The sequence below is a fragment of the Scyliorhinus torazame genome, chromosome 28 (genome assembly GCF_047496885.1).
Source record: "Scyliorhinus torazame isolate Kashiwa2021f chromosome 28, sScyTor2.1, whole genome shotgun sequence".
Lineage (NCBI taxonomy): Eukaryota > Metazoa > Chordata > Chondrichthyes > Carcharhiniformes > Scyliorhinidae > Scyliorhinus > Scyliorhinus torazame.
In genome coordinates this window covers 37452475-37464494 of record NC_092734.1, presented here as the reverse complement: position 1 = coordinate 37464494, position 12020 = coordinate 37452475, and the positions used below count along the sequence as shown (strand labels likewise).

Here is a 12020-nt window from a genome sequence, read left to right as displayed (position 1 = left end):
TGTCCTTTCAAACACGTTAGCTTAACTCGAGAAATGATAGTGGGGCCGGAGGAAGATATGCCAGGAGTCCGATTGTCTTTTCTGATTCTTCCGTTAACACCCTGAATTCTGCCTCTCTGGTGGTAAGTCACGGAATCGCACAGTTTGATTGCTGCCTTTGTGTTGCTATAGTGTCTGAATGAGGGAAAAGGGGACTTCAGTATTGTCCAATGGGTTTGCGAGGTAGGAAAAGGCTGGCGGGTTTCTCTGAGGCCTCCCCAGACTTCTCGGAATCTCCGTTTGAATGTCTCACAGATATATTCATTTCTGACAATTGAGCCAGACAGGGCGGGCGGGAATGATACCTGAGTTTGCAGTGAATCTTGGAGCATCCCAACAGGGCTCTCTGCCTTGCTTAGTGACGTTTAGGATCCTGATTGCTATTCAATGACCTCTCCAGAAGATTCTTGTCAGTTGATGTTAGCGCAAAGAGATCACCGTTCACTGTGATAGCCCCAAATCCATTTTCCCTCCTCCCAATGTCCCACCACCCCCCAAACCCCTTGCTCCTGCCATGCGCATTGGGGGTGCATTTCTATAGCATCTTTTGTGATCTCCGCACATTCCAAAGTGCTTTGAAGCCAATGAAGTCCTTTCGAAATGGAGGGGGCGGGGGGGAGGTGCGTAGCACGGTGGCACAGTGGTTAGCACTTCTGCCTCACGGCACCAAGTCCCGGCCCTGGGTCACTGTCCGTGTGGAGTTTGCACATTCTCCCCGTGTCTGGGTGGGGCTCACCCCCCACAACCCTAAACGATGTGCAGGGTAGGTGGCTTGGCCGCGCTAATTTGTCCCTTAATTGGAAAACAAATGAATTGGGTAATCTAAATTTGAAAAAAAAAGTCCTTTTGAAAAGTAGCCACTGTTGCAGTGGAGTAAATATGGCAAAGACTTGCCGCACAGTACGATCCCATAACCAGCGATGGGTTACTGTTGACTGTTGTACAGCGGAGAACTCCTGATCTAGGGGAAAGTGTTCAATAGGGGTGCAGCAGGACCCCCCCCCCCCCCCCCCCCCACCCCACCCCTCGCCTCACCATGCCCTCAAACAGTGCGGCAAGCCAACAGATGGCGAGTAGGGAGCCTTTTGGATGACGTGACATGCTAGCCCCTGTGTCCGTGAATGGCCCACTGAAGAAGGTCATTTTCCTGGTGTTGAGACGAGCCTGCATACCACCTGATACCTCAGCCAGGGGCTGATGTCTGGTGGGGTGGCGGCGTGGAGAGGGGGGGGGGGGGGGGGGGGTGGGGGGGGTACATCGTGGAGGTGAAAGTTCAAATGCCCGAGTAGAACTGAGGGCGAATGCCCCCAGAAATGACTGAAACGTAAATTGTTATTGTCTTGTTTCTAAATATCTGAATTTTTTCAACAAGGAATTGACTCCTCCGCATGTCTCTCCAGCTCTCCCTTCATCCTCATTCCTTCGTAGCCTAACCCGCCCCATCTCGATTTTGGTTGCTTGTCACCCTGTTAAAGCCGCAGAGTGCCAATCGGTGCTTGCGACCCTTTCCTGCTCTCTCGCTGTATGCTGTCTGTCCCCCATGTCCTCCCTTCCTTGTCGGTCGCTTGCGGTGACTCTCGCCACTTTGTTCAACAATGCCCGTCGCCTCCTTGTTTCGCCGCTGTGAAACCAATAACACATGCTCCAATTTTTCCCCTTCCCTGACAACCGCAGCCTCCTCATCATTCATTGCGAGGACCAGATCTGACAGAGTATGAAAAGAGTTACGTGGTAAGAACTGATCCCTACCTGCATCGCAGAAGGCCCTGGTAGGGCTGTAGCACATCACAGCTTGAAACCCAATGAGTTGAACTAATATCAGTAGTTGTGTAGAGACCGGGCTCAAGCTGGACTTGTGATGTGCTTAGAATGGTAGATGTTAGTGGTGAGGGTAATGACTCCGCGTTGGTTGGTTTGGATACTGTGTTTGACCGGGTGCATGAGCTTTGAAGTAAATAATGGACTGATAGCCTGCATGATTATTAATAGTGAACACTAACCTCTGCTTCTTTGTGCTACACTTCTTAATCCTGGAATTAAATCTGCGATTCTTCTATATCTCGCCTGTCTTTCCATGCTGACCTGTGGACTCATCTACACTCCGATTTCCTGGAACTCCGGTTAACCTGCTGGATCCTCGCGATGCGTTTGGAATGCTCTCCCCCCCCCCCCCCTTGCTTCTTTCTGTCCCCTTTGCCCCTCGCTGCCCTCGGATGGCGCCACTGACAGGAGGCGGTCTGTAATGAGATCATGAACATTGCAGAGAAGTCTGTCCATTACTGCAGTAACCTTTCCCACCCGCTTCACTCTCGGCACAAGATGTCTCCCCATGACAGTAAACAATCTTTCATCATTTCCCAGCAACCTCGGGGCCAGCATCGAGGGACCAGCCACGAGAGGACGCAGGCTGCCACTCTCCTGTGAGTACCCCGTCCGATCGGATTCCAATTCGCAGTCCTTCCTTTGTTTCTACGTTTTTCTAATTTTTCCAATTGCGGGGCAATTTAGCGCGGCCAATCCACCTACCCTGCACATCTTTGGGTAAGTGGGCGTGAAACCCACGCAGACACTGGGAGAATGTGCAAACTCCACACGGACAGTGACCCGGGGCCGGGATCGAACCCGGTTCGTCAGCGCCGTGAGGCAGCAGTGCTAACCACTGCAGTACCATGCTGCGAATCCTTCCCTTTTTAAGGGCGGCACAGTGGTTATCACTGCTGCATCACGGCTGCAGGCATGGCATTATGATAAATGTACAGAACTGTAAGGGTTAGCGTTTTTGGGCTGCACGGTAACACAGTGGTTAGCACTGTGGCTTCACAGCGCCCAGGGTCCCAGGTCGATTCCCGGCTTGGGTCACTGTGCGGAGTCTGCACATCCTCCCCGTGTCTGCGTGGGTTTCCTCCGGGTGCTCCGGTTCCCTCCCATGGTCCAAAGATGTGCAGGGTAGGTGGATTAGCCCGGATAAGTTGTCCCTTAATGTCCAGGGATGTGTAGGTTAGGTGGGGTTATGGGGATTGGGGTCTGGTCGGGGAGGAGAGTCTGCAAAGGAGACACAGGGCAGAAATTATCCTCGTAATCTCGCGCGCAAAAAAAACTTTGACGTCACCCAAGTTATAGATTTTTACAGCTTTTGATTTGAATTTTCCTCTCCTCCGCTTCCAGCTTCCAAGCCTTGTACAGTTACATCCCACAGAATGAAGACGAGTTGGAGCTTCGAGAAGGAGATATTGTGGATGTATTGGAAAAATGTGATGATGGCTGGTTTGTTGGTACGTATTGTATCATCACTACCACAGAACACTTAGAGAGTGAAATAACAGGGGTGTTGGAGTGATATCTGGGGCGAAATTCTCCGGAAACGGCGCGATGTCCGCCGACTGGCGCCCAAAACGGCGCCAATCAGACGGGCATCGCGCCGCCCCCAAAGGTGCGGAATGCTCCGCATCTTTGGGGGCCGAGCCCCAACATTGAGGGGCTAGGCCGACGCCGGAGGAATTTCCGCCCCGCCAGCTGGCGAAAACGGCCTTTGGTGCCCCGCCAGCTGGCACGGAAATGACATCTCCAGGCGGCGCATGCGCGGGAGCGTCAGCGGCCGCTCACGGCAACCCCGCGCATGTGCAGTGGAGGGAGTCTCTTCCACCTCCGCCATGGTGCAGACCGTGGCGGAGGAGGAAGGGAAAGAGTGCCCCCACGGCACGGCCCGCCCGCGGATCGGTGGGCCCCGATCGCGGGCCAGGCCACCGTGGGGGCACCCCCCGGGGTCAGATCGCCCCGCGCCCCCCCCCCCCCCCCCCCCCAGGACCCCGGAGCCCGCCCGCGCCGCCTTGTCCCGCCGGTAAGGTAGGTGGGGCAGGCAATTTATTGACGGGACTTCGGCCCATCCGGGCCAGAGAATCGAGCGGGGGGGCCCGCCAACCGGCGCGGCGCGATTCCCGCCCCCGCCGAATATCCGGTGCCGGAGACTTCGGCAACCGGCGGGGGCGGGATTCACGCCAGCCCCCGGCGATTCTCCGACCCGGCGGGGGTCGGAGAATGTTGCCCCATGTCCTTGTCAGGTTCAGGAAACCCATCATAGCAAATAGTAATAATATTGTCACAAGTAGGCTTACATTAACACTACAATGAAGTTACTGTGAAAAGCCCCCAGTCGCCACATTCCGGCGCCTGTTCGGGTACATTGAGGGAGAATTCAGAATGTCCAAATTACCTAACAGCACGTCTTTCGGGACTTGTGGGAGAAACCGGAGCACCCGGAGGAAACCCATGCAGACACGGGGAGAACGTGCAGACTCCGCACAGACAGTGACCCAAGCCGGGAATTGAACCCGGGTCCCTGCCGCTGTGAAGCAACAGTGCTAACCACTGTGCTACCGTGCCGCCATAAAGATACAAAGAACTTGCATTCCTTTTTATGCCTTCATGGGATGTGAGCGTCGCTGGCAAGACCAACATTTGTTGTCCATCTCTAAGTGCCCTTCAACTGAGTGGTTTGTCGAATCAGTTTGTCACACCATTTCAGAGGGGTGGCACAGACTGGCCATGCTAAGTTGCCCTTAGTGTCCAAATGAAAAATGAAAATCGCTTATTGTCACAAGTAGGCTTCAAATGAAGTTACTGTGAAAAGCCCCTAGTCGCCACATTCCGGCGCCTGTTCGGGGAGGCTGGCACGGGAATTGAACCGTGCTGCTTTTCCTGCCTTGGTCTGCTTTCAAAGCCAGCTATTTAGACCTGTGCTAAACCAGCCCCCAAAGATGTGGGGTTACGGGTGGGGGAGTGGGCTTAGGTAGGGTGCTCTTTCAGATGGTTGGTGCAGGCTCGATGGGCCGAATGGATTCCTTTTGTGCTGTAAGAATTCCACGGATAAACGTTACTGCAGATCTATGGCCAGTTAAGAGTCAACTGCATTGCTTTGGGTCTGGAATCGCATGTAGGCCGGACCAGATAAGGACGGCAGATTTCCTCCCCTGAAGGGGCATTATCGTACTGGATGGGTTTTTAACAACTGAGACTAGCTTCACATTCCAGATCTATTAATTGAGTTTAAATTCCGCCAGATGTTTTGGTGGGTGAGCCTTTGACTGGGCCCGTGGGTCACAGTTCAGCGACATTGCTACTATGGCAGCATCGTCCCCCTAAATCTCTATCTACGTAGCATCTTTCAGCAATCGAGGTGGGGAAATACAGAACGAGGGATGTGCAGTGAATGTCAGTCAGTGGTGTTGAGATGCAGAGCAGTCGGGGCCTGGCTGAGCAGGCCCATGGGCTAAATGGCCTCTCCCTGTTCCCAGCTTAGTAATCGAGTCACTATTGATTTGTCAACCAATATTACAGGCAGCTTGGGAACAGCACCACCTGGGAGCTGTACACACGTGTCCGCTGCAAACCTCTGCAGAGGCAATCTCCACCTTGCTCCCTCGCATCCCCCCCCCCCCCCCCCCCCCCCACCTCTGACTCCGGCAGCACTCGTCTCTCTGAGGCTGCAGGCCCCTCGATTGGACCGCCAGCCTCAGGGACCCGCCCACCATCCTTACCTGGACCGCCAGTGTGGTCTGGGCCCAGAAGAAGTGGCAGCCGTGTGTACCATCTACAAGATGCACTGCTGGAACTCACTGAGGTTCCTGAGGCGGAACCTCCCAAACGCACGACCACTACCATCTAGAAGAACAAAGGCAAGCAGGTACCTGGGAACCCCACCACTTGGAGGTTCTCTTCCCCCCCCCCCCCCCCCAATGTCACTCACCACCCCGACGTGGAAATATATCGGCCGTTCCTTCACTGTCGCTGGAGCAACATCCTGGAACTCCCTCCCTAACAGCACTGTGGGTGTACCTACACCACAGGGAGTGCAGCGGTTCCAGAAGGCAGCTCACCCCCACATTCCGTAAGTTGAATTAAAAAGAAGACCCGGGCCCCCAGAGCATCGCCCTGGGTTACAAGCCCAATGACTATGCCAGAGCGCCAACGCCTTCCCTCCAAATCAATTTGACCAGGAGAGAGTGCCTGGGGCTTTGGTTTAGACAAAGAACATGCCATTGCAGCATTGCCTGCAAAGTGAAAACCCTGGTTGTCCTCTCTCTAGGTTCTGGTGTGAAGCTTAAACCTTACTAACTGACTGAGCTGAACTGACATTTGAAGCTGAACGTATTGAAATTGACTCCGTTGTTCCTCCCCGCCCAATACAGGAACGTCCAGAAGATCTAAGCAGTTTGGCACCTTTCCCGGAAACTATGTAAAGGCACTGAATTTATAGAACCCGAGGATCGATGTGGACTGCAGAGGAATAAAAAAACGCCGCCCTCAACTTTTGTGGAGGATCTTTTGAACTGCTGATTGGACGGACGGGACAGTAAATCAGAGTCTGTGGCTTGGCATAAACATTCTGCTGCTTACAATATGAAGTGTCTTAACTTTCACGACAACACACGGAAATGCGAGGAGTGAAAGAGAAAGTGCTGAGCGGTACGTGAGCTTTTAGGGTGTGAAGTTGCTGGACACGGAGAATGCACCGACTGTATTGGCTCCACTGCGGGTGGGCAAGGGCACTTTGCCCACGCATGGGGGTTGGGGGGGGGGGGGTGGGAAGACAAATGGCACTCTTGCAGCTTAAAGCCCAATATTTCCCCCCCACCCCCCGTCATTTTTTTTTTTACATTGAATACCGCGCCCTCGGATGAGGAGCCCTGCGTTGGCCAAGTTAAACGGTCTGGCGGAGACACGGGAAAGGAGGAGGTTTGGTCGACTGACGTTTGTGTTGGGTGGGTGAGCTGGGGTAAGGTGCGAGACCAGAAGGCGGGGCCTGTTGCTGAACGAGCCCCCGACCTTCTCCTGATGTGGAGAACGGGATGGAACTCCAAAACGCAGAAGAGTTTATAGCCACTGCTATCCGTTTACTGGATAAAAGCAAATTACTGCTGGATGCTGGGAAACCGAAAGAGAAAATGCTGGAAACTCTCAGCAGGTCTGGCAGCATCTGTAGGGAGAGAAAAGAGCGAACGTTTCGAGTCCTTTGTCTTTGTCAAAGCCTTGACTCGAAACATTAGCTCTTTTCTCTCCCTCCTGACGCTGCCAGACCTGCAGAGAGTTTCCAGCATTTTCTCTTTCGGCATCCGTTTACAGCCTGACGCAGCATTTGTCCTCTGATTGCCGCCTTGTAACCTCTCCATTTGTACCGTCCGTCTTTTGGAGCTGCTTTAGTTTAAACAAAAACCGAACCCGCAGACCGAAAAGGAAGAAAGCTCACTTTCCCCAGGTGAGGAAATGTCACCCCAAATATAACAAACTTATCGCAACAATTTCTTGGGCTGGCGCTTTAATTATTTTAGAACAAGCTTCATGAATGGGTTTGTTAACCGTTGATAATATTCACTTCGAACCGCCACAACTTTCACATTTTACAGCCTCACAGACAATATATTATATGTAAAAGATTAGCACACTCCCCAAGGGGAAATCAACCCATTACTGAGGTAAAGCTTTGTGTAAATATGTACATTTTGATTTTGTACAAAAACGTGTACTTATCTTGTATAGAGAATAATTTAACAAAAAGCAATTTAAACGGCTGACTAGAAAGCAGAAGACAAAAGCACTCCCTCGGAGCTCTTTAATTTGACAATTCGCCTGAGAGAAGAGGGACCTCAGTGTCGTTATCTGAGGGAAGTACTTGGCACCCAAATGCGGCATGTGCAAAAGTTGTGTGTTTCTTAAGAAGAAAATCACCACCCGCTGGGGAATTAGCCTGCCCCTGTGCGTGCAGGAGGTTTGACAGCGGAATCACTTTCTGTTTGACATACGGGAATGTCCCCTTTATCTGTCCCAGTTAGTCAGCGACTGACTTGCAGCATTACCGGTCTCACATCATCAGAACACTTCCATGCATTTTATTTAGCACTTTTCTGTGAGCTGCAGGTCTTTATAACCGGATGTTGCAGCCCACCTTCTGTTGAGCTATTTACTTTATTGCCGTGCTTTGTGATTTGATAATGAAGATAAGAGCCTCTATTTACTGCTGTGGTTGCAAAATGCAATATTTAATAAATTTTATTCAAGCCACTTATGTGCCTTGGAATATGTGTGTTTCTTGTTTTTATTTTTGCTATCGTGATGATGGCGGCACGGTGGTTAGCACTGCTGCCTCTCACCGCTTGGGACCTGGGTTCGATTCCGGCCTCGGGTGGCCGTCTGTGTGGGTTTCCTCCGGGTGCTCCGATTTTCACCCACAGTCCAAAGATGTGCTCGCTAGGTGGATTGGTCATGATAAATTACCCCTTAGTGTCCAACGGTTAGGTGGGGTTACAGGGATAGGGTGGGGGAGTAGGCCTAGGTAGGATGCTCTTTAAGAGGTTTGGTGCAGACTCAATGGGCCGAATGGCCTCCTTCTACACTGTAGAGATTCTCTGATTCCATAACAGCACAGAAGACGGCTGCTTACTGGTTTCGGTAGAGCTATCCAGTAATCCCACATTGTTATGATCTGGTAGGTGGTCATCACTATGCTAACGAAACCACAATGGGAAATTTAGCAAACTATTACAATGATTTTCAGTGTGTATTTTGTTACAAACAGATACTTGTGTGGAAGTCAGTAGTCATAAATTCCAGTAACGTTTTTGGAAATTTTAAGTAGGAAATTAAAACATTTATTAAGAAAAGAAAACTTAAACACACAAGATTACATTTATACAGTTTAAAAAATTAAATGAAAATCGCTTATTGTCACAAGTAGGCTTCAAAATTAAGTTACTGGGAAAAGCCCCTAGTCGCCACATTCCAGCACCTGTTCAGGGAGGCTGGTATGGGAATTGAACCGTGCTGCTGGCCTGCCTTGGTCTGCTTTCAAAGCCAGCGATTTAGCCCTGTGCTAAACCAAATAAGTCCCGTCCCCCCCCCCCCCCAAAAAAAAAAATTCTACTTGGTTAGACTCAAATAAACACCCCTTTGGGCAACAGTTCCTATAGCAATGATGGGCAACCTGGACTAGTGAGTGGACCACTTGAGTGGCACTCCTTTAACTCCATGGACCATAAGGTTGAAATTGTTCACTAACCATGACCCCATGTATCAGATTAAACACGTCGAATATTTCAGAATGAGTTATAGAAAATGCTTAATCATTCATATATTAATAAGCAGCATGTGGCGCAGTGGTTGGCACTGGGACTGCGGCGCTGAGGACGTGGGTTTGAATCCCAGCCCTGGGTCACTCTCCGTGTGGCGTTTGCACTTTCTCCCCGTGTCTGCGTGGGTTTTACTCACAACACAAAGATGGTTAGGTGGATTGGCCACGCTAAATTACCCCTTAATTGGAAAAGAAAAATAATTGGGTACTCTAAATTTACTTATAAAAAGTATATTAATAGAACTGTCATCAATTTCAAATGATAGAAACAAAATGAATATTTATACTTTGGACAGTCAATGTTGTGAGCAATCAGCACGCACCTCTCTTCACTCGCCTCTTGCTTTACGTATGAATCACTTCAGTCATACTGGTAGGGAAAAAAAAACTAAACTGACTGGAATGAGCAGAATGTGGAAACCCTGGACGGGATTCTCCGCTCCCGCGCCGAAGTGCCCACGCCGTCGTGAACGCCGTTGAGGTTCACGACGGCGTGAAACGGCCCCTATCCTGACCGATTCAGGGCCCGATAATGGGCTAGGAGCGGGGCCGCGTCATTTACACACGCCAGGCCTTGTCGCCACGTGAAGGCGGCGCCGCATACTTGATGCGGCCGGCGCCGCATAACTGGCGTCACCCGCGCATGCGTGGTTGCCGTCCTATCCCAGTCCGCCCTGCAAGAAGATGTCAGACGGATCTTGCGGGACTGCGGAAGAAAGGAGGTCCTCCTTCAGAGATTCCACAGATACTTGGATAAGGAACGCATTCTACAGAGGGCCAAGCAGACACGGAGCTGTAAGTGGGACAAGAGTATCCTGCGGGTCTACCAAGACCTGAGTGTGGAGGTGGCCAGGAGAAGAGCAGGCTTCAACCAGATTAGGTCGATCCTTTTTAAGAATAAGGTGAAGTTCCGACTGTTGTATCCGGCCCGTCTCTGGGTCACGCACGAGGAACAGCACTTTTATTTCCAGTCGCCTGAGGACGCGCTGGACTTCACGAAAAGGAAAGGACTGGTGGTGGACTGAGAACTTTTGAACTTTGCTGCAACGTTCTTGTTCTTTTTTTTTCTTTTGGTTTCTCTGTTCTTTAAAAAAAAAAAGTTTCTTGTTTTTCGTTTAGTGGAAGTTGTTTGCGATGCCTTCTGTATTGATTTGGGACCAGTGGCAGAGCTGAGTGAGTTAAGGTTTTCATTTGCACTGTTGGGGGATGGAGGTGTGCTTGTTTAGATTTTGGTGTTTTTCTGTCGGGCAATTATGTGGGAGTTTGATGTTGTTTGATGTTGGAGTATGTTTGTATGAGCTGGGGGGGGGGGGGAACAATAGGTGTGAGGCTATCCGGCGCCAGGGTTGGGAGCCACCAAGCTAGCTGGGCGGGCTAGCTCACGGAAGCGCAGTGGGGGGTGTGCATATGTTTGGTTTACCAAAGGGGTTGGGTTACAGAGTGTTGTTACTGGGGGGGGGAAATGTTCTGCTGACGAGTGAGGGACTTGGGCCAAGGGACAGAGAGGAGGTTGGGGGCGGAGGCTGCCTGGGGGCGGGCTGGTGGAGGCGCGGAGCGTGGGCTGGAGGCAGGCCCAAAAAAGGGGATGGCTGATCGGTGAAGGGTGGGGGGCAATGAGCCCCCCAACTAGGCTGATCACCTGGAATGTTCGAGGGTTAAATGGGCCGGTCAAGAGGGCACGTGTGTTCGCGCATCTTAGGGGACTAAAGGTGGACGTGGTAATGTTGCAGGAGATGCACCTTAGAGTAACTGACCAGGTTAGATTGAGGAAAGGCTGGGTCAGTCAGGTCTTTCACGCGGGACTAGATTCAAAGACTAGAGGGGTCGCGATCCTGATCAATAAGCGGGTGGTGTTTGAGGCGGGTAGAATAGTCTCGGATGTGGGAGGTCGGTACATTCTGGTCAGTGGGAAACTGGAGGGAGTGCAGGTGGTATTAGTAAATGTGTATGCGCCAAATTGGGATGATGTGGAGTTTATAAAGAGGATGCTGGGTAAGATACTAGACCTGGACTCACACAGGTTGGTCATGGGAGGGACTTCAACACAGTTATTGACTCTGGCCTGGACCGGTCAAGCTCGAAAACGGGCAGGGTGCCAGCAATGGCAGAGGAACTAAAAGGGTTGATGGAGCAGATGGGGGGGGGGGGGGGGGTGGATCCATGGAGATTTGGCCAGCCGAGGGTGAAGGAGTTCTCCTTCTACTCACACGTGCATAAAGTGTATTCCCGGATTAATTTCTTCATTTTGAGCAGGGCCTTACTGGCAGGGGTGGTGGACACGGGGTACTCGGCGATCACAATCTCAGACCATGCTCCACACTGGGTTGACCTGCAGGTTAGTAAAGACAGTAACCAGCGCCCGCACTGGAGGTTAGATGTGGGACTTTTGGCTGACGAAGGGGTGTGCGAGCGGCTGAGGAAATGTATTCAGAACTACCTGCAGGTCAACGACACGGCGGAAATTTCAGCAGCGATGGTCTGGGAAGCACTGAAGGCAGTGGTCAGAGGGGAGCTGATCTCGATACGGGCCCATAGGGAGAAGGTAGACAGGGCAGGGACGGACCGACTGGTAAAGGAGATACTACAGATCGATAGGAGGTATGCGGAGATCCCAGAGGCAGGGTTTTTTGGGAACGTCGGAGGCTACAGGCGGAGTCCGGCTTGTTAACCACAGGGAGGGCGGTGGAGCAGCTGAGAAAGGTGAGGGGGACGATCTATGAGTGTGGAGAGAAGGCCAGCAGAATGCTTGCACAGCAGCTTAGAAAGAGGGAGGCAGCCAGGGAGATAGGGAAAGTAAATGACGGAGATGGGAACCTGGTTGGAGATTCAGCAGTGGTGAATAAGGCGTTTCGGGATTTCT

General features: G+C 51.6%; 1 protein-coding gene across 1 annotated transcript in view; it reads left to right on the top strand.

The window, feature by feature from the left end:
- Positions 1 to 8110, top strand: part of LOC140403686 (sorbin and SH3 domain-containing protein 1-like) — a 186776-nt gene extending 178666 nt beyond the window's left edge. Inside the window, 5 exon segments of the mRNA XM_072491857.1 lie at positions 21 to 122; positions 1714 to 1770; positions 2269 to 2459; positions 3205 to 3311; positions 6225 to 8110. Coding sequence (XP_072347958.1) covers positions 21 to 122; positions 1714 to 1770; positions 2269 to 2459; positions 3205 to 3311; positions 6225 to 6292 — 525 coding nt within the window. The 3' untranslated portion in view covers positions 6293 to 8110.
- Positions 8111 to 12020: the final 3910 nt, after the last annotated feature.